Source organism: Nomascus leucogenys, chromosome 7b (genome assembly GCF_006542625.1).
Source record: "Nomascus leucogenys isolate Asia chromosome 7b, Asia_NLE_v1, whole genome shotgun sequence".
NCBI lineage: Eukaryota > Metazoa > Chordata > Mammalia > Primates > Hylobatidae > Nomascus > Nomascus leucogenys.
Genome location: NC_044387.1, coordinates 71,843,282 through 71,862,970, shown reverse-complemented (window position 1 = coordinate 71,862,970; position 19,689 = coordinate 71,843,282). Strand labels below are relative to the sequence as shown.

The 19,689-nt window shown below is 41.1% G+C and overlaps 1 protein-coding gene across 3 annotated transcripts in view; it reads left to right on the top strand.

The window, feature by feature from the left end:
• SH3D19 (SH3 domain containing 19) overlaps positions 1-19,689 on the top strand; it is a 202,895-nt gene that overhangs the window by 123,231 nt on the left and 59,975 nt on the right. For all 3 annotated transcript variants that reach the window (XM_030816235.1, XM_030816234.1, XM_030816236.1), the window contains exon 3: positions 11,730-11,770. In XM_030816235.1, the coding sequence (XP_030672095.1) occupies positions 11,730-11,770 (41 nt within the window). The remainder of the gene's footprint in view (positions 1-11,729; positions 11,771-19,689) is intronic.

Sequence of the window (19,689 nt, the reverse complement as noted above, 5' to 3'; positions counted from 1 at the left end):
CAGAGGAGAACAAATCTTTGATTGTTAAGAATGAATTCAGCTGTTTCCACGTTGTGTTTGTATTCTTGGTTAAAGCCTTCAGCTTTATAACAGTAACTCCTTAAGAGCTGCCTATTTTTGAAAGACTCAATTAAATGAGTGTTTAAAATATGTTTGTTTTTATTGGTAATTAAATAATTTATGCATTTTTATGAATTTACATTGTTTTGCTGTTATGTATGTATTTGTTGCTTCATTATTATTTTCTCAACCATTGATTGAGTGTATTTTATTTTGGCTTAGACATCACTAGATATTTGGTGAAGAGCTAGAAATGTAATGATGTAGGAGCCTCTAAAAGGTCAAAGGAAGGCTTAGCTAACCTAAAACCTTTGATCAAGTGATGCAAAGCTAAGAAATGTGTGGCTAGGGCATTCCACAAGATATATATATATTTTTATATATAAAAAGAAATATATATTTTATATAATATATATTCTATAGAATATATTTTATATTATATATTCTATAGAATATATATTATATAATGTATTCTATAGAATATATTTTATATAATATATATTTTATATAAAATATATATTATATAATATATTATAAAATATATTATATAATATATGTTATAAAATATATATATTATATATATATTTTTTTTTTGAGGCAGAGTCTCGCTTTGTCACCCAGGCTGGAGTGCAGTGGTGTGATCTCGGCTCACTGCAACCTCCACCTCTTGGGTTCAAGTGATTCTTCTGCCTCAGCCTCCTGAGTAGCTGGGACTACAGGCATGTGCCACCACGCCTGGCTTATTTTTTGTATTTTTTGTAGAGATGGGGTTTCACCGTGTTAGCCAGGATTGTCTCGATCTGCTAACCTCGTGATTCACCCACCTCGGCCTCCCAAAGTGCTGGGATTACAGGCATGAGCCACTGCACCTGGCCTGAAAGAGACATTTTTTTTGAAGTTATCTGATGTGGAAAAAATCTTGCAGTGTCACAACAATTTAAATAATTTATGTATTTTTATTAATAACATTCAAATTTTGCTTTTTAAAAAGAGTATCTGCCTCACTATTTAACATAAAGCCTTGGCTTCGAACTGACCTAATTTCTAGGTTTTAGAAATGTCATTTAATTAATATTTTAATCATTTTCAGATGCTTAAAATATGTATTTGTTTTTACTTTTAAAATGACCACTATTATCCCTTATAGTAGTTTTATTTTAATCTCATAAAGAATGGAGAGAGACAAAATCATGTTTCTCACCTTTTTTCTTTCCCTTCTACCTTCTAAACACACTGATTTTTCATATGTTTTAGAATTAATAGTAGGGTTTTATTTTTCACAAGAGAATATTGCAGTGATTAATTGAGATGAATATGCTCTCGTTTGAAAATATCACATGTTGAGGTTAAGGCATCTTCCCAAATAGTCACATGCATGCACACACCCCTTTGTTTGTAACATTTGTTGCTAACCCAGTTCCAAATATTAGCTGCTTCTGGAACATTTGAATTTTCGTGCTGATTTTGATTGCCACATCATCAGTAGGTATTAGACACCCATGCTGTGCAACTATCCCTTCTGACGAGTTCAAAGTAAATTAGAAGGCTGGGCGTGGTGAATTGTGCTGCTGTAAACATGCATGTGCAAGTATCTTTTCGGTATAATGACTTATTTTACCCTAAGGTGCCCAGCACAATGCCCGGAATAGCATAGGCATTAGATTTCTTGGTTGAAAATTAAGATTAACTCTTTTTTTTTTTTTTTTTTTGAGATCATCTTGCTCTGTCACCCAGGCTGGAGTGCAGTGTGTGATACCTAGGTAGATACGCAGGAGTGGGATTGCTGGATCAAATGGTGGTTCTACTTTTAGTTCTTTAAGGAATCTCCACACTGTTTTCCGTAGTGGCTGTACTAGTTTACACTCCCACTAGCAGTGTCAAAGTGTTCCCTTTTCACTGCATCCACGCCAACATCTATTAATATTTTTTGATTTTTTTTATTACGGCCATTCTTGCAGGAGTAAGGGGGTATCACACTGTGGTTTTGATTTGCATTTCTCTGATAATTAATGATGTCGGGCATTTTTCATATGTTTGTTGGGCATTTGTATATCTTCCTTTGAGAATTGTCTATTCATGCCCTTAGCCTACTTTTTGATGGGATTGTTTGTTTTTTACTTGCTGACTTGTTTGAGTTCCTTGTAAATTCTGGTTATTAGTCCTTTGTCGGATGTATAGATTGTGAATATTTTCTCCCACTCTGTGGGTTGTTTACTCTGCTGATTATTTGTTTTGCTGTGCAGAAGCTTTTTGGTTTAATTAAGTCCCATCAAGATAAATAGATTATATGTTCTGATGAGAACGAGCATACTGGAGTATTCAGTATATGTTTAGTTAAAAAAAAAACTAATACTATAAACAGCAGATTTTTCTAGGTAGTGATAATCTAGTATCTTTTCTCCTTCCCTTTTCTCCCTGAGAATTTTTTCATCCCTGGTCAGAGGGCTTTTTCTTGGTGTTTTATGTTTTGTTTGTTTTTGAGACAGGGTCTTTCTCTGTTGCACAGGCTGGGCTGTGGTGGTGCCATCCTGGCCCACTGCAGCCTTGAATTCCCAGGCTCAAGCCATCCCCCTGCCTCGGCCTCCCAAGTAACTGGGACTACAGGCAGGCACGCACCACCACATCCAGTTAGTTTTTTTTATTTTTTGTAGAGATAGGGGTCTTACTGTGTTGCCCAGATTTGTTTCTTATTATATGTATAGACTCTAAATATGGACCGTGATGTAGGAAACATCTGCCTTTGATGTTCCTTTTTTGATATGACCAAATGATTCCTGTTTGAATTTCCACCCAGCTTCCTGTGTCCTACTTTCTCTTGCCAGGCAGTGTCCCCTGCCAGTCTCATGTCTGTGGCAGCAGCTTATACCAGGTTTTCCCCAAACGTTCATAAGGAAGTGTCCGAAGGGATGTGTCACCCCTTTGCATATATATAGTTTTTGAAACCAGGATGACAGGTTTGAGAAAATTCTTTTTTCTTTTCTTTTTTTTTTTTTTTTTAAGAAATTCTCTTACATCTTTTAAAGTCATTGTTAAGTAGGGTGTAACTGGATGAGTCAGTTGTTTTTCAGAAACTTTTTCTTTACATATGATCTAAAGTATTTTATGGCATGGAATCTGAGCATGTCAAGAGGACTTCTTAAATTGCCTTAATTTTTTAAAATTTGCTGTAATTATTTTTTTAATTTAGGATTTATGTGCAACATCATTCCAACATGTATATGGCCTGAGAAGGAGATTATATTCTAGTACAGGAACTAATATGTAAAAATACCTCTCTGATAAAAGATAAAAAATATATATAAATGTTCTAAGTTTAAGAAAAGCAGAAATTCAAATCATAAGCTCTTTTCTTATCCACAGGCTTCTCACTAGACCATGAGCACCTATAGGCAGGGGCCATGTCCTAGTTAATCTTCTTTCTTTGGTGCCCAGCACAATGCCTGGAATAACATAGGCATTAGGTTTCTTGCTTGAAAATTAAAGTTAACTCTTTTTTCTTTTTTTTTCTTTTCTTTTTTTTTTTTGAGATGGAGTCTCACTCTGTTGCCCAGGCTGGAGTGCAGTGGGGCGATCTGGGCTCACTGCAAGCTCCGCCTGCTGGGTTCACAGCATTCTCCTGCCTCAGCCTCCCGAGTAGCTGGGACTACAGGCACCCGCCACCATGCCCGGCTAATTTTTTTCGTATTTTTAATAGAGACGCGGTTTCACCATGTTAGCCAGAATGGTCTCGATCTCCTGACCTCGTGATCTGCCCACCTCGGCCTCCCAAAGCGCTGGGAATATAGGTGTGAGCCACCACGCCCAACCTTTTTTTTTTTTTTTTTTTTTTAAGATGGTCTTCCTTTGTTGCCCAGGCTGGAGTGCAGTGCCCGATCTTGGCTCACTGCAACCTCTACCTCTCAGGTTCAAGTGCTTCTCATGCCTCAGCCTCCTGGGTAGCTGGGATTACAGGCAGGTGCCACCACACCTGGCTAATTTTTGTATTTTTAGTTTCACCACATTGGCTAGGCTGGTCTCAAACTCCTGACCTGAGGTGATCCACCTGCCTCAGCCTCCCAAAGTGCTGGGATTAAAGGTGTGAGCCTCCATGCCCAGCTGAAAATTAAGGTTAACTCTTAACAGTTAAATGCACATTAATCGTTTGATGAAAAATAAAGAAATCATCAGCTAATAAGACAAAAGTTTAGCCGGGCACGGTGGCTCATGCCTGTGATCCCAGCACTGTGGGAGGCTGAGGTAGGCAGATCACCTGAGGTCCGCAGTTTGAGACCAGCCTGGCCAACATGGTGAAACCCCATCTCTACTAAATTTACAAAAAATTAGCTGGGTGTTGTGGCGGGCGCCTATAATCCCAGCTACTCGGGAGGCTGAGGCAGGAGAATTGAAAAGACAAAAGTTTGAAAAATCAGTCTGTAGGTGTTGTGGATGCTTCAAACTGAAACTACCATATATTTGTCTATATTTTATCTCTATTTTTTTCCTGGCATTTAATAGACACCTCTTTAGACCTATGCTATCCTTTTTATGCCTTTTACCAACAAATAACTCCTAATCATAAGAATTAATCCTACTGGCTGGGGGCGGTGGCTCATGCCTGTAATCCCAGCACTTTGGGAGGCCGTGGTGGGTGGATCACTTGAGGTCAGGAGTATAAGACCAGCCTGGCCAACTGGTGAAACCCCATCTCTACTAAAAATACAAAAAAAGGAGCCAGGCGTGGTGGTGGGCACCTGTAATCCAAGCTACTTGGGAGGCTGAGGCAGGAGAATCGCTAAAACCTAGGAGGCAGTGGTTGCAGTGAGCCGAGATCATGCACTGCACTCAACAGAGCTGAGTGACCAAAAAAAAAAAAAAATTAATCCTACTATACTGTTACACATCTAGAAAAGAGAGGATTAGATTTTAGCCCTTTTTGTCTTTTTAGGTTTTCTGTATAAACTCTTTCTATAGATCACTTAGGTTGACTGTGGAGGAAAGATATAACCCCAGAAAAGTTTTATTCTGGTTATTAATTCCTTGGTTCATTCAATAGGTGTCCATTGAACACAATTATACATCCGACCCACAGTTCTTGATCTTTGTGTGTTCACATTTGAAGGGGTTAGATTCTGTGCTCCTATGTTGCAGTAAATGCCACATTTCTTAGGTGCTGGGTTGACATGCACCATACCTCTTCCCAAACCAAGTTGTATCTGTTCCATGTCATGTAACATAACCCACTCAGACAAGTTCCATCTGATTAAAATCACTGTATGTTACTGTATATTACACATGGTTTGAAATTTAGCAGCATACCAGTGAAGAATTTGTGCTGCTTATTGCTTAGGAACTACCAGAGTCTTAACTTACGAAGAGACAGGTTCTAAAGAAAGTGTATAATGAGAAAACCAAATATGCAAAATTCTGTTAATTGATACTAAAAGTACAGTATTTATTGCCAATTTTAAGTGCCATGTTGAAGTCTACTGTACCATCTCTAAATAAGGTCAACCTGGCTAATTTTCCATTAGAAGTGAGTGCTGTTCTTTAGTGAACACCAAATGCTCATCAAGATGACATTTTGTATTTAAAAAAAAAAAACAACCTATTTTAAACATTAGACCAGACACTTTTGATAAGATGTGCATACAGTGAGATGTAACTGGCAACTGAGTCCAACAAAACAAAACCAGCAAAATTATCCCTGGGGATTTGCTTATTAAGTGGATTATAGGTGGAATAACTACTACTATTTAAATTACAATATTTCTTTCTCTCTGTGAGTAGAATTGAGTTCACATTAGTCCAGTAGTGGGCACATGTTACGTGATACATTCTTTCCCTTGAGAAGCTTGCAGTCTAGTTAGAGAGTCAAGACAGGAATGTGTGATTAAAAAAAAAAAGAATTGGGAAGGACAGGGCAACATATTCTGATTTTTAAACTGGCTATAGTTATAAAGAACATAATTGAAAGTCTTTTCCAAGATCTTTGAACTTTTTTGTGGGATTTCTTTTTTAATAGAGTTAAATATGAAATTAAATATACATAGTTACTTGATCAGCATGCCCATTTCCTGGGAAACATCCTGAGAAGGAGGACCTAAAGGAACAGAGGTCTGTGTTTTCAATGGGGGAAATATAGCGTTCACAAAGGCTTGTAGGTTTGTTTTGTTCTCTTGGTTTTGTTATTGCTTTGGCTTCATAGGAGATTGGGTATATGAGAAGTATATGTTGTGAAACTCACAATGATTGTAAATGGTAAATAATAATTCAGCAGAAACGCAAATCATTTAAATTTATAAGGTAGGGTTATAATAACTACAGGTTAACCGACTGGTGATGGCAGGATAGTACCAAAAATTTCAGCCATATATATTGTGAACAACAGAAATGTTTATATTGGAAAATGGGTAGGAAATTTAACGTATCTTGAGACTCTAATACGTGCCCAGTATTGTGATATATATTTCACAGAGTTTTCTTATTCAGTCTTAGCGACAAGCCAAAAGATAGGCACTAGTATCCTCATATTACAGATAAGGAAACAATTCCAGCAAGTAAGTAAATTGGCCAGCCCACACAAATAAGAAAACACCTCTAGCTGACTACAGATTCTGCACTCTTGCCAGGCGCGGTGCGTCACGCCGGTAATCCCAGCACTTTGGGAGACCGAGGCAGGCGGATCACGAGGTCAGGAGATCGAGACCATCCTGGCTAACATGGTGAAACCCCATCTCTACTAAAAATACAAAAAAATTAGCTGGGTGTGTCACTTGTAGTCCCAGCTGCTGGGGAGGCTGAAGCAGGAGAATGGTGTGAACCCGGGAGGCGGAACTTGAGGTGAGCCGAGATCGTGCCACTGCACTCCAGCCTGGGTGACAGAGCAAGACTTCGTATAAAAAAAAAAAAAAAAAAAAGGGGGCCGGGTGCGGTGGCTCATACCTGTAATCCCAGCACTTTGGGAGGCCAAGGTGGGCAGATCACGAGGTCAGGAGATCGAGACCATCCTGGCTAACGTGATGAAACCCCATCTCTACTAAAAATACAAAAAATTAGCTGGGCGTGATGGCGATTGCCTGTAGTCCCAGCTACTCGGGAGGCTGAGGCAGGAGAATGGTGTGAACCTGGGAGGCGAAGCTTGCAGTGAGCTGAGATCATGCCACTGCACTCCAGCCTAGGTGACAGAGCAAGACTCCATCTCAAAAGAAAAAAAAAAAGAACAGATTCTGTACTCTTCCGACAGTCATGCTGCCCCAGTGGGTATATCATGCTTTCTACTTACATGCCTTGCACAGGGGAACACCTCTTTTTAAGACCATCAGATCTTCCAGACTTATTCACTGTCACGAGAACAGCACAGGAAAGACCCACCCCCATAATTCAATCACCTCCCACCAGGTTCCTCCCATGACACATGGGAATTGTGGAAGTTAAAATTCAAGATGAGATTTGGGTGGGGACACAGCCAAACCATATCATTTCACCCCTGGCCCCTCCCAAATGTCATGTCCTCACATTTTAAAACCAATCATGCCTTCGTAAGAGTCCCCCAAAATCTTAATTCATTTCAGTATTAACTCAAAAGTTCACAGTCCAATGTCTCATCTGAGACAAGGTATGTCCCTTCCGCCTATGAACCTGTAAAATCAAAAGCAAGTTAGTTACTTCCTAGATACAATGGGTGTACAGGCATTGGGTAAATACAGCCATTCCAAATGGGAGAAATTGGCCAAAACAAAGGGGCTACAGGCCCCATGCAAGTCTGAAATCCAGCGGGGCAGGTCAAATCTTTTTTTTTTTTTTTTTTTTTGAGATGGAGTCTCGCTCTGTCACCCGGGCTGGAGTGCAGTGGCGCAATCTCGGCTCACTGCAAGCTCCGCCTCCTGGGTTCACACCATTCTCCTGCCTCAGCCTCCCGAGTAGCTGGGACTACAGGCGCCCGCCACCACGCCCGGCTAATTTTTTGTATTTTTAGTAGAGATGGGGTTTCACCATGTTAGCCAGGATGGTCTCAATCTCCTGACCTCGTGATCCGCCCACCTCGGCCTCCCAAAGTGCTGGGATCACAGGCGTGAGCCACCGCGCCGGCCGGGGCAGGTCAAATCTTAAAGCTCCAAAATGATCTCCTTTGACACCAGGTCTCACATCCAGGTCATGCTGATGCAAGAGGTGGGTTCCCATGGTCTTGGGCAGCTCCACCCCTGTGGCTTTGCAGGGTATAGCCTCCCTCCCAGCTGCTTTCACGGCTGGCATTGAGTGTCTGCGGCTTTTCCAGGAGCACAGTGCAAGCTGTCAGTGGATCTACTGTTCTGGGGTCTGGAGGATGGTGGCCCTATTCTCCCAGATCCACTAGGCAATGCCCCAGTAGGGACTCTGTGTTGGGGCTCCAACCCCACATTTCCCTTCCACACTGCCCTATCAGAGGTTCTCCTTGAGAGCCCCACCCCTGCAGCAAACTTCTGCCTGGACATCCAGGTGTTTCCATAAATCCCCTGAAATCTAGGTGGAGGTTTCTAAACCTCAATTCTTGACTTCTGTGCACTTGCACCCTCAACACCATATGAAAGCTGCCAAGGCTTGGGGCTTCCACCCTCTGAAGCCACGGCCCAAGCTCTATGTTGGCCCCTTTCAGCCACAGCTGGAGTGGCTGGGAGGCAGGGCACCAAGTCCCTAGAGTGCACACAGCAGAGGGGCCCTGAGCCTAACCCATGACACCATTTTTTTCTCCTAGGTCTCAGGGCCTGTGATGGGAGGAGCTGCCATGAAGACCTGTGACATGCCCTGGAGACATTCTCCCCATAGTGTCTTGGAGATTAACATTTGGCCCCTTGTTACTTATGCAAGTGTCTGCAGCCATTTTGAATTTCTCCTCAGAAAATGGGATTTTCTCTTTTATCACATTGTCAGGCTGCAAATTTCCCTAACTTTTATGCTCTGCTTCCCTTATAAAACTGAATGCCTTTAAAAGAACACAAGTCACTTTTTGAATGCTTTGCTGCTTAGAAATTTCCTCTGCCAGAGGCGCTAAATTATCTCTCTCAAGTTCAGAGTTCCATAAATCTCTAGGGCAGATGCAAAATGCCACCAGTCTCTTTGCTAAAACATAACAAGAGTCACCTTTGCTCCAGTTCCCAACAAGTTCCTCATCTCCATTTGAGAACACCCCAGCCTGGTTTTCATTATCCATATCATTATCAGCATTTTGGGCAAAGCCATTCAACAAGTCTCTAGGAAGTTCCAAACTGTCCCACATTTTCCTGTCTTCTTCTGAACCCTCCAAACTGTTCCAACCCCTGCCTGTTACCCAGTTCCAAAGTCGCTTCCACATTTTTGGGTATGTACAGCAGCACCCACTCTGCTGGTACCAATTTACTGTATTAGCCTGTTTTCACACTGCTCATAAAGACATAACTGAGACTGGGCAGTTTACAAAAGAAAGTTTTGTAAACTTTCTTTTTGGACTCACAGTTCCACGTGGCTGGAGAGGCCTCACAATCACAGTAGAAGGTGAAAAGCACATCTCATAAGGTGGCAGACAAGAGAATAGTGTTTGTGCAGGGGAACGCCTCTTTTTAAAACCATCAGATCTCATGAGATTTATTCACTATCATGAGAACTGCACAGGAAAAACCCGCGCCCATAATTCAATCACCTCCAACCAGGTTCATCCCACGACACGGAATTGTGGGAGTTACAATTCAAGATGAGATTTGGGTGGGGACACAGCTAAACCATATCACTGAGTGACTTAAAACAACAGAAACTTGGCTGGGCACAGTGGCTCACGCCTGTAATCCCAGCACTTTGGGAGGCTGAGGTGGGCAGATCACGAGGTCAGGAGATCAAGACCATCCTGGCTAGCACAGTGAAACCCTGTCTCTACTAAAAATACAAAAAATTAGCTGGGCATGGTGGTGGGTGCCTGTAGTCCCAGCTGCTTGGGAGGCTGAGGCAGGAGAATGGCATGAACCTGGGAGGCGGAGCTGGCAGTGAGCCAAGATTGCACCACTGCACTTCACCCTGGGCGACAGAGCAAGACTCTGTCTAAAAATAAAAACAACAACAACAACAAAAAACAAAAACAAAAACAGAAACTTACTGTCTCACAGTCTTGGAAGCTGGAAGTCTGAAATCAAGGTGTCAGCAGGGCTATGCCCCCTCTGAAACTCATAGGTGATTTCTTCCTTGCCTATTAGCTTATGGAGGTTGACCAGCAGTCTTTGGTGTACCTTGGTTTGGCTCTTCAGATGGCCATCTTCTAAGAAACCAGTTATGTTGGATTGGGGCCCATCCAACTCCAGTATGACCTTATCTTAACTAATTACACCTGTAATGGTTCTATTTTCAAGTAAGATCACGTTCTGAAGTCCTACTGGTAAGGACATCAACATTTCTTTTTGAGGGAGGATATGCTTCAACCCGTAACACCTTCCATGTTCCACCCCAATCAATACATCTTCCTTCTCAACAAAGGAAACAAAGGATGTTTTAAATTCATAATATCATCCCTGCCAAATCAGTGGTAGTGAGCAAGGAGATTGTGATGTAGTCACTAAGAGGGCTGTTACCCCTTCCATATTACAGATTGAGTATCCCTAATCCAAAATCCAGAATGCTTCAAAATTTGAAATTTTTTGGGCAGTAACATAATGTTCAAAGGAAATGCTCATTAGATCATTTCAGATTTCAGATTTTTGGATTAGGGATACTTAACTGGTAAGTATATAATGCAAATACTCCAAAATAAAAAGAAATTCTGAATTATTCTGGTCCCAAACATTTTGGATGAGGGACATTCCACCTCTACCTTATACCAATTCTTTTTTCATGTAGCTGTTTTAGAGAAAGCCTTTAAGCACTCTTTAAAAAATCAGCATTACTGTAAACAGTTGTATCTTTATATTACAGTCCTTGCTTTATGGTATCAGAGACCTCCTAGAGCTTAATCTTTCCCCCTGTATAGCACAATGTCTTAGTCAATTTTGTGCTCCTATAATACCACAAAATGGGTAATTTATAATGAACAGAAATTTATTGGCTCATGGGTATGGAGGCTGGGAAATCCAAGATTGAGAGGCTGGTATCTGGAGAGGGTCTTGTTGCCATGTCATCCCATGGTGAAAGGCAGAAGAGCAAAAGAGGAAGCAGGGTGTTGGGTAGGAGGGGAGAAAGGGAGAGAAAGAAGGGGGAGGGAGAGGGGAAAGTCTCACAAGATTATTTTATTTTTAGGTGGTGATGTTTTAAATTCTAATCTTAAGAAGAAATGCTGTTGGTCCTTAGGTCAAATTGACTATATAGATTATGTACTTTGATGTGATATATGAAGACAGGAATTTCAGTGTCAAACACAAAAGAGCCAGAAGGAATAAAGTTCTTTTGAGCGCTGTGTAATGCTGTCTAATTAGGAGTGGTATCCAGATTTTCACTGGAAGATACAGTATGTAAGCAGCTATGAAAGCAATTTTAAGGCAAAATTTTACTTACACTGCAAATATATTTCCCATAAAACAAATTAAAGGCAAGTTTTAAAAATTTCTTTAATTTTTGATTTGTAAAGAGGATAGGCCAGTAAATAATGTTTCAAACTTGTGGCTTAGCACCATATTGAATCCCAGAAATGACTCAGCCTTATGAATGACTCTTTTTAAAAGGATTAATGAATGTATAATAAGTTTTCTTTCTTTTTCTAGCCAAGGACCCTTGTCATCCATTAGAGCGGTAATCAAGAGATGTAAGTTTGTTTTTTCCTTCTCTGTATTTTCCTCTATAATAATTTTAAGTGATAATTTAGATTTCTAGCAGGTGATTGTATTTGATGAATCTACAAAGAACCCAAGAGTAGCTTTTCCTAAGAAGTATTAAAGCATTTCAGACAAACAGCTACTTTTCAGCTTATATTTATTGATAAGCCGGTTTCTCCGAACTGTGTTTTTCTCTTACAGAACAAAGCTGGGTTTTTTTTTCCTTAATCCCAAATGTGATAATATAAAGCTATTTTTTTTTTAATTTGCCTATCTAGTTAGTTTCTGTGATCTAATATAAATTTTATGCAGTGGCCGGGCACGGTGGCTCACGCCTGTAATCTCAGCACTTTGGGAGGCTGAGGCGGGTGGATCACGAGGTCAGAAGATCGAGACCATCCTGGCAAACATGGTGAAACCCTGACTCTACTAAAAATACCAAAAATTAGCCAGGCATGGTGGCGGGCGCCTGTAGTCCCAGCTACTCGGGAGGCTGAGGCAGGAGAATGGCATGAACCCGGGAGGCAGAGGTTGCAGTGAACCAAGATCACGCCACTGCACTCCAGCCTCGCCAACAGAGCGAGATTCCATCTCAAAAAAAAAAAAAAAAAAATTATGTAACCATTTTCTAGAGTTAGAGATATCTAACAGGTTTAAGAAGTACTAAATCCTGGCCAGGCACGGTGGCTCACGCCTGTAATCCCAGCACTTTGTTGGGGGCCAAGGCAGATGGATCACCTGAGGTCAGGAGTTCCAAGACCAGGCCAACCAACATAGTGAAACCCTGTCTCTACTAAAAATACAAAAATTAGCTGGGCGTGGTGGCAGGCATCTGTAATCCCAGCTACTCAGGAGGCTGAGGCAGGAGAATGGCTTGAACCCAGGAGATGGAGGTTGCAGTGAGCCGAGATTGCACCACTGCACTCCAGCCTGGGCAACAAGAGCGAAACTCTGTCTCAAAGAAAAAAGAAGTATTAAATCCTGTTCCTTTTGGTTCATTTGTTTCTACAGGTACTCTTCACAATATATTTTTTCACTGTATAAGTGCCTATAAAGACGGGCTTATACTACCACATCAAGATAGAAGTGCTAAGAGTAGAATTCCTGTCAGAAAGGAACATTTCTATTTTCTGTTCTTATCTCTTGGTTAAAACTTCAAAACTTGCTATTAGTGTGGTATTTTAACACTTCTTTAAATAAAAGGCTCTGGAAAGGTCTCTTTAAAAATAGAACATGGATTGCCTGTGTTAGAAAAGGATAAAGATAGGATTTTAGATGTTCTTTGCATTATTTGAGCTGAGGTTACCACCCTGAGGAGAATGTGCCCTATTTTTAGAAACATAACTTGGTTGTTTTTTTTCTTCCCCCGATACATAGTCTCTCACTGTCAACCAGGCTGGACTGCAGTGGCGCGATCTCAGCTCATTGCCACCTCCATCTCCTAGGCTCAAGCAATTCTCCTGCCTCAGCCTCTTGAGTAGCTGGGATTACAGGCACCCACCACCATGCCCGGCTGATTTTTATATTTTTAGTAGAGATGGGATTTCACCACATTGGTCAGGCTGGTCTCCTGACCTCAAGTGATTTGCCTGCCTTGGCCTCCCAAAGTGCTAGGATTACAGGTGTGAGCCACCGTGCCCAGTCCATAACTTGTAATATTTAGTATGAATTTAGGATATTCACAGGTCGTGAAGAACATGCATTTGAACAATTCCAGTGAAAATTTCACAAGGTGACAATACAGAAAAATATGCCATGTTTCCCCACTCCATTTTTTTTCTTTATTGGTGAACTATAAATATGTGGGAATGCTATGGTATAGGATGAAAAGAATTCTGATATAAAAATGAAAAATTCTTGATAGCCTTTCATGCCTTATAACCCTTGGTTTGGGGGTGGCAGGCGATGGTGGGCAGAGAGATAATTTAAATACAAAATTAGGGTCTAGAACTTAGGCAGGAATTTATTGGCTGGAGATATAACTTAGAGTAATCACTGTTATAAGCAAAATCCTGAAAGTAGCCAAACATGTAGGGAGAAAGTACACAGGATAGGAAAAGACGAGAAGGGATAGAATCTTGGAGACGCTGACGTCTGAGGACAAGCTATGCCTTCAAGGGGCATAAGGCAAAAATGCATGACCCAGTGAACCCAGCCCTGCTGTGAAAGGCCTCCTTTCACTGAGTCATATCTGTGGGCTCCTGCCCTTTGTTCCCTGGCTTCTTACCTTAACTCCCTTGGATTTCAGGACTTTTTGGTTAGGGAATCACAACCTGTGCCTGACTTCCCATGGATCCCCCAAGATGGATCTTGCTCACCTAGAGGCCCCTGTGTTGTGCAAGGCACAGCTAAGACATGGGCAATAAAAGCTGAAAAGGGATGGTCAGAGTTAAAAAAAAAAAAAAAAAAAAAAAGAGGACACAGCTGTGTTTTAGAGGTCAAAGGAGAAGATTTTAAAAGGAACAGGCAAATCACCAATAGCTTTTAATACTATAGCCAGGCCAAGCAAAAGGTGCTGAGAACAGGTTATTGTGTCTGGCACTTAGGAGGTCAACTGAGACCCACGAGAGAGCAGTTTCAGTAAGTATTGGGAAGCCACACTTCAATTTCAACAATGAATAGAATACGTTGAAGTTGGGATGGCTAGGGTAGCCTACTCTTTTATGAAATTTGGTGTTGAACAGGAGAGATACGGGCTGTAGTTTGAGAAGGAGGCAGAGTTAAGGAAAGAGGAGATCTGACCATGCTTAGGATGAGGAAGCATGAAGACATTTGTAGGCAGCAGGTAAGCAGTCAGTGCAGGGATCAGACTGGAGCCATGAAAGAAGAGAAAACAGTGAAACAGTGCCCTAGCAGAGAGAGGAAGGAGGATATGAAACAAAGGGAAAACCCTTGCTTTGAGGTAGCCGGTGTTTTTTGGTTTTTAACTCAGTTGTCTTTTAATTCTTCTGTCAGTCACTTTGTAAACACTAAAGAAATATTCATATTTATTCCTGATGTTTAGGCAAGAAGGCCAAACAGATCCTTTCATGATAACATATAAATACAGAATGAGGAACAATTGTGCCATTCCCTTTTGTTTTCTTCTTTTTGCCTATTCTGTAAGAAAAACCTGTAAATAATTTTTATCTTAGCCAGCCCATTAAAATGTGTGTGTTACTATCCCATACTCAGTCATCTAACCCTGGCAAGCGGAAAGACTTTATTCCATTTTTAAAGTGATATTCCTTAGCTGGTTGTAGTTTAACTTATTTCATAATGATTCTGGTTCCAGTCAAGCCTTGGGGTCCTTTTCTTTGCATGTATTCTTGTGAGTCCTGAGTATTTTTGGTAAAGTGTTTTGATATATCCTAATTGGATACATCTAGAATTTTATGTTCTTCCTTTCATTAACTTTTTAAGAGAAAATTATTTTCTGAAATTCAGACTTAGTTAATATTGTTTACCTACCATAAGTCAGGAACTGTTTCCATGCATTATAAAATAACACTGTGCATGGTAGGTGTTGACCCATTTTACATGTGGTAGTGAAACTGAGTCCCAGAAAGGTTAAGTGGCTTAACAAGGTAGAGCCGAGATACGAACTTTGCTTCCTGACTTCAAGGCCATTGAGCTTTCCACTCCACAGATGTTCTTGTTATCATGTCAAATGCATCTAACTCTCATACCCTGTCCCAAACAAATGTAGTCAGTAAGTTTCTTATGTTATTGTGATTTTCATTGATCTTTCATTCTTAGTTCATTGATCATTCATTCATAGTTCTATGGGAAGGGTATTTATAATTAATAATCCTTCTATGTGTTTATTTCTTCTGACATCATTTAATTGATAATTTTGAATTATTTAGATCAAGACTAGCTAGCATCCCACTCTCCTGGTTCCACACAGAGTTAAGCTGCTTCAAGAAACAAACCACTCCTAGCCTTGCTCCTAAAGGGCTGTTGGACGTGGGGTAATTCATTTAACCCCTCTGTATCTCAGTCTCCTCCTCTGTGAAGTTTGAGTAGGACGATCGCTGAGGGCCTTCCCAGGCTTGTGATCCTGCTGGAATTCAAGAATATTCTTTATTGGTTGTAATACTGCACATCTACATCTCAACTCTAACATGAATATGTTTTGTATTTAGAATTTAACCACTTGAACTCGAAAAGTTTGAAAATAGGCCAGGCATGGTGGCTCACACCTATAATCCCAGCACTTTGGGAGGCCAAGGCGGGCGGATCACCTGAGGTCAGGAATTCGAGACCAGCCTGGCCAACATGGTGAAACCCCATCTCTACTAAAAATATAAAAATTAACCTGGTGCAGTGGTGGGCACCTGTAATCCCAGCTACTAGGAAGGATGAGGCAGGAGAATTGCTTGAACCTGGAAGGCGGAGGTTCCAGTGAGCCGAGGTCGTGCCACTGCATTCCAGCCCAGGCGACAGAGAGAGACCCCATCTCACACACACAAAAAAAGTTTGAAAATAATTCTGTAAAATGATAGGATAACTCTAACTGAAAATACTGCCTTTATTCTGTGGCATTAGTCCAAAACATACCAGACTGGCAGCTTTTGGCAGAAAGGTAAAATGGGACATGCTTGTCTATATGGGCACTCTGGCAAATTCGATTTTCCTGGCAACTACAGCAAATTTGTTTAATCTGAGAAAGTGAGAATGAGATGTATACGCAGATAGGTGAGAAATTAGCACAAAGAGCATGACACAACACATGAAAATCGGCGGTGAAAACCGAAAGTGTTTGTAGCTATTAATCTTGTTCAGCACTGACAGAAGGTGTCAGTTTTTCCAGAAGGATCAAGAGAGAAAAGAAAAATTTCATAGATGAGTGAATGTGAAAAAAAACAGACAAGGAGAGGGGAAAGCAGTGATTCTTAAAGGATGTGCAGAAGGAGATCTGTAAGTACGACTGCAAGACCCACCCCTCCGTGTTCTGCAGCGGCAGTGCCACTCTGCTGCCAGGGGGCCTGCTGTGAATGACCTCTGGTGTGAACGGGCAGAATCAAGTTAAAATTGCTGATTTGAAACAATGTAGATCGACTACTGAATTACCTTTTAAGTACTATTCATACTTTAAAATCAATGTTTATTGAAGTAGCAAATTGATTTTGCAAAATAGTTTTTAAATTTTTTAAAACTGTTGTTAAAAACTGCAGACAGGCCAGGCATAGTGGCTCATGCCTGTAATCCTAGCACTTTAGGAGGCCAAGGTGGGCGGATCTCTTGAGGTCAGGAAGTCAAGACCAGCCTAGGCAGCATAGCAAAACCCCGTTTCTACAAAAGATACAAAAAGGAGCCAGGTGTGGTCGTGCATGCCTGTAGTCCCAGCTACTCAGGGGGCTGAGGCAGGAAGATTTCTTGAGCCAGGGAAGTCGAGGCTGCAGTGAGCCAGTATTGCACCACTGCACTCCAGCCTGGGTGACAGAGCAAGACCTTGTCTCAAAAAAAAAAAAAAAAACCTACAAGCGGGTTTTTCGACTAGTTATGTGTGTGGATGTCCTGGTCTGCACAGACAAATCTTTGCAGCAATATTTCTTTACTCTGTGAAACTGTGGATCATCAACTTTCCTTTTCCATTTAAGTGTGCATAGCAGAGAAAAACAGTGGTATGGCAAGACAGTCTTGCTCCTGAATTCCTTTTAAAGCTTAGGCAACTAGGTTCACTCTTTCCTCATCCTTTCCTCTTCTATAACCCCTTCTTTTTTTCCCTTAGCACTCATGAATAGTACACAGCAAAAATGCCCCGTGGAAGAGGTATGTTTGTGACGATAACATGAAGTCTTTTAAAAGTGTTATCCCTGCTGATTTCAGCGTTAGTGTTGGTGGTGATGTGATTGTAGCAAACTTGAATGGGCCTCTGACTTAATGAAACCATTCTTACAAATCAGACACACCATGCAGAGCTCTAGCCTCCCTGTCAGCTTGGTTTAGCTCTTGATAAAAATGAAACCAGTTGATGATATGAATATGAGGACATCCTCCAAGTAGAAACCCAGGGATTTTGGTTTCAGATGTTAGAGGTTTGCTTTGCCAACCCAGCAGAGGTTCACCTGTCACGGCTCCAATCCAGCCTAAACTTCATTCCCACCTTCCACTTCCACCCTTGCCTCCCCCAGTTTTGACAGCCTCCTAGTTCAGAGAGAAGCAGAAGTTAATAGGAGGGGGGAAAGATCTATGCTTCCAATCTTTTCAAATAGGAAGAATTGAACAAGTTGAGTATTACAGAGATATGAAAGCAACTCGTTAAAAATAGTTTATATCTGAAAGAAATTTCCTTTGTGCACAGATCTTTACACTATAGTATTTGAAGATTTTTTTCCCCAAAGAGATCTTTAGAATATGTTCCTTGAAAAATAGAGGTAGGCCGGGCGTGGTGGCTCATGCCTGTAATCCCAGCACTTTGGGAGGCCTGGGGTGGGAGGATCACGAGGTCAGGAGATCAAGACCATCCTGGCTAACACAGTGAAACCCCATCTCTACTAAAAATGCAAAAAAAAAAAAAAAAAAAAAATAGCCGGGCGCGGTGGCGGGCGCCCGTACTCCCAGCTACTCGGGAGGCTGAGGCAGGAGAATGGCATGAACACGGGAGGCGGAGCCTGCAGTGAGCCAAGATGGCGCCACTGCACTCCAGCCTGGGCGACAGAGCGAGACTCTGTCTCAAAAAAAAAAAAAAAAGAAAGAAAGAAAGAAAGAAAAATAGAGGTAATAGTCTCTATTACATAAGAATTGAAAAATTGACCCCATATGGGTCGGGCACAGTGGCTCACGCCTGTAAAGCCAGCACTTTGGGAGGCCAAGGCGGGTGGATCACAAGGTCGGGAGATCAAGACCATCTTGGCTAACACGGTGAAACCCCGTATCTACTAAAAATACAAAAATTTAGCCAGGCATGGTGGCGGGTGCCTGTAGTCCCAGCTACACTGGAAGGTGAGGCAAGAGAATGGTGTGAACCCAGGAGGCGGAGCTTGCAGTGAGCGAAGATCACACCACTGCACTCCAGCCTGGGCGACAGAGCGAGACTCTGTCTCAAAAAAAAAAAAGAAAAAAAAATGACCCCATATGTGATATGTTCCAGATTATCTGATTAAAACTTAGTTTACTTTATAAAGTAAAATTTGGGAAAAAATTTAAACTATCAAGCTTAAGGACTTGAGTTTGGGACTTAAGGAAAAAGTCAGTGCTGCATATACAATAATATGTGCTATAAACAAGTTTATAAAAGTGATTTGAACACCTTTAACATTTATTATTATATCTTAGTTTAAGTAATAAAAGGCTAGGCATAGTGGCTCATGCCTGTAATCCCAGCACTTTGGGATGCCCAGGCAGGAGGATCGCTTGAACCCAGGAGTTTGAGACCAGCAGCATGGCAAAGCCTCATCTCTACAAAACATAGAAAAAATTCCTGGGGCATGGTGTCATGTGCCTGTAGTCCCAGCTACTTGGGAGGCTGAGGCAGGAGGATCACTTGAGCCTGGGAACTTGAGGCTGCATTGAGCCCTGAACATCATGCCACTGCTCTCCAGCCTGAGCAACAGAGTAAGACCCTGTCTCAAAATAAATAATAAAACAACTTAAAGGTTATAAAATTTCAGATAAGTTAGACAAAAGATGAAAATTTGACCAGTTTCATTCTACAATAGATTTATAAACAAACATCACAAAAGCATAGTCATATAGATTTGAATAGATATTTAAAATTTTTTCTGCCCATTGTTACTTCATGTCATCATCTTAATGCTCCAACCATGCAATTTATATTTAATAGCTGTCTTCTTTTCTCTGTTCATTCTTCAAACTATTTTCACAACTACAGAATGTTCTTTGGGGAGTTTTTGAAATCTATATATTATGCAATCTCCAATATATAACCATAATTAACTTTATGCCAATAAAATGATTGTTT